Source organism: Orycteropus afer, unplaced genomic scaffold (genome assembly GCF_000298275.1).
Source record: "Orycteropus afer afer isolate SDZICR_OR568_19922 unplaced genomic scaffold, OryAfe1.0 scaffold00490, whole genome shotgun sequence".
Classification (NCBI taxonomy): Eukaryota; Metazoa; Chordata; class Mammalia; order Tubulidentata; family Orycteropodidae; genus Orycteropus; species Orycteropus afer.
This window is the reverse complement of record NW_006922077.1, coordinates 57,208-59,721: the sequence shown is the minus strand read 5'-3', so window position 1 is coordinate 59,721 and position 2,514 is coordinate 57,208. Positions and strand designations below refer to the sequence as shown.

The 2,514-nt window shown below is 38.1% G+C and overlaps 1 protein-coding gene across 1 annotated transcript; it reads left to right on the top strand.

Annotated features, from left to right (window-relative positions):
• Positions 1 to 1,765: 1,765 nt before the first annotated feature.
• LOC103209273 (olfactory receptor 6C2-like) lies at positions 1,766 to 2,509 on the top strand (the record flags this gene model as incomplete). The annotated part of the gene is made up of 1 exon (XM_007955070.1): positions 1,766 to 2,509. A coding segment is annotated over exon 1 (744 nt), but the record flags the coding sequence as incomplete, so codon positions are not given.
• Positions 2,510 to 2,514: the final 5 nt, after the last annotated feature.

Here is a 2,514-nt window from a genome sequence, read left to right as displayed (position 1 = left end):
ATTGACCAAAGTGAAAGAGCCTACTATTGTGAATAATTTCTTTGTTCATATTTATTCTGTTTGAAGTTTTCCAGTGTGCAAGAATAAAATTCACTAATCCAGCAAATATTTGTCATATTCCATATGTCAGAATTGCCCTCAGTCTTGGTTATAGCAGGGATAACAAATATTTAATTTTGTTGTTCACGTTTAACTCACCTTTTAGTTGATACTAAAGGAAGAAGAAGAGGGATAATTTCAGACAGTGAGGATTATTAGGAAGGAAATAAAAAATCTGATGTAAGTTTGTGTTAGTTAATCAGGGGCTGTACATCACATCTGATGTTCAGTAGAAAAGACTATGATTAGGTGATATTTGAGCTGAGCCCACAAGGACAGGAAGGATCCAGGACCATGGAGGAGAAAAACAATTCAGGCAGAGGGCTCAGCCTGTGCATCAGCCCAAGGACAGAACAAGTTGGGCTGTTCTGAAGGTCAGAGACTGAGCCAGGGAACCTGGGTGTGGTGAGTGAAAGTGAGGATTATTTTAAGTGATTAGTGGGCTGTGGAATAGCACTAGTCAATGTGTGCCAAGAAGTTCTTGTTACATTTTAAGTTATGGAGAGATGTGGCTAAATGCACAGTTTTGAAAAGTCCTTTCCAGCTGCAATAAAGGAAATAGTTGTAGGTAAGGGGCAGGAAAGGAAACAGAAATAAGATGAATGAATGTTGGGATTTTGGTCTAGTGGTGAACTGTGGTTTGACAAAGGGTTTATTTCAATGTCGATAGGACAATATTTGCTTATGTTTTGGGTATTAGAGTGAGAGAAAGGAAATCATTACGTCTCTTAATTTTTTGATTTCAGCAACTGGGCAGATGGTGTTGCTATTTATTAAGATCAATGACAGGGAGAAGCCAAGTGGGGTACACAAGGTTCCTCTTTGTGAATGTTAGATTTGAAATAAGCGTTTGGTGTGTGTGCAGAGTAGAATTGCTCCAAAGGCTGCGACGTTTCGTAAGCAGGTCACCAAGCCTGTCTTCCTAGGTGTCTCTGGGTGCGTTTGAACTGCCAACTGTGTAGCTAAAAGTTGAGTACTTAACTATTCACCACCTGGGACCTTCTATATGCATATGTATGCATGTATACTTGGGCACCATTAAGATTTAGATGGTGTTTAGGTTGCATAAGATCACCTCTGAAGAGAGTGTAGATATGAAGGCAGGAGTTGGTCTGGGCACCTCAGCATTTGTGAGTAAATTGGGTATAGGAATCTGGAGTCCTTGTATAGTAAACTCACAATCCTCAGCACATTTGCATTTTTATCAAGTAGCACAGGTTGAAACAAAGAGATGTTAGGATCCAGCTTTTGAGTACAACATTTTGGGAGAATGGAGACTCTATGACCCATCAAAGTACATCTTAATATGACCAACTCCCAATCCAATGTGAAAAATTTCATCCAAAGTATAGATTTCAAATGCTGAATGATTTGGAAGTATTTCGATGCATTGGGAGATACTAGAAAATTTGAAACCATTTCAGTGGCAGCAATTTGCAAGAAAAACCTCTTTTAAGATTTTCTTCCCTGTTTCATTTTAGTGGAATTGAGGTCATCATCACCTTATCAAAGATGAATTATCAGGTAACAGAAGGAAATGCATGTAAGTAACATTAATTGAGAGTTATTTGTCACTGACTAAACCTGTTCTATTTTGATATTATTCCTCAGATTTAATTTCTGTGATTTTTACATGAAGATCGGGCAGTAGGATGTGAAATGAGTGATGAGAAACCACTCAGTAATAACAACATTCATTATATTGGGGTTGACGGATGACCCACAACTACAGATTTTGGTTTTCATCTTTCTGTTTATCACATATATGTTAAGTATAATTGGAAATCTGACCATAATTTGTCTCATCTTGGTGGATTCTCATCTAAAAACAGCTATGTATTTTTTTCTTCAAAATTTCTCCTTTTTAGAAATCTCATTCACAACTGCGTGTGTCCCCACATATCTGCACATCATATTGACTGGGGATAGAACCATCACCATCAAAGCATGCTTCAGTCAAGTATTTTTTATTGTCCTCTTTGTAGCTACAGAATTTTTTCTCTTGGCTGTCATGTCCTATGATCGCTATGTGGCCATCTGCAAACCCCTGCATTATGTGACCATCATGAATAGCAGAGTCTGTAGGATTCTCATCCTCTGTTGTTGGGTGTCTGGATTATTGATTATCCTCCCACCCCTTGGTTTGAGTCTCTACTTGGAATTTTGTGACTCTGTTATTAACCATTTTGTCTGTGATGCTTCTCCAATATTGAAGAATTCATGTTCAGATACATGGTTCATAGAGCAGTTGGTTATAGTCTGTGCTGTGCTAACCTTCATAACGACTCTCATGTGTGTAGTTCTATCCTATATATATATTGTTAAGACAATTCTAAGATTGCCCTCTGCCCAGGAAAGGAAAAAAGCCTTTTCCACCTGTTCTTCCCACATAATTGTGGTTTCTATCACTTATGG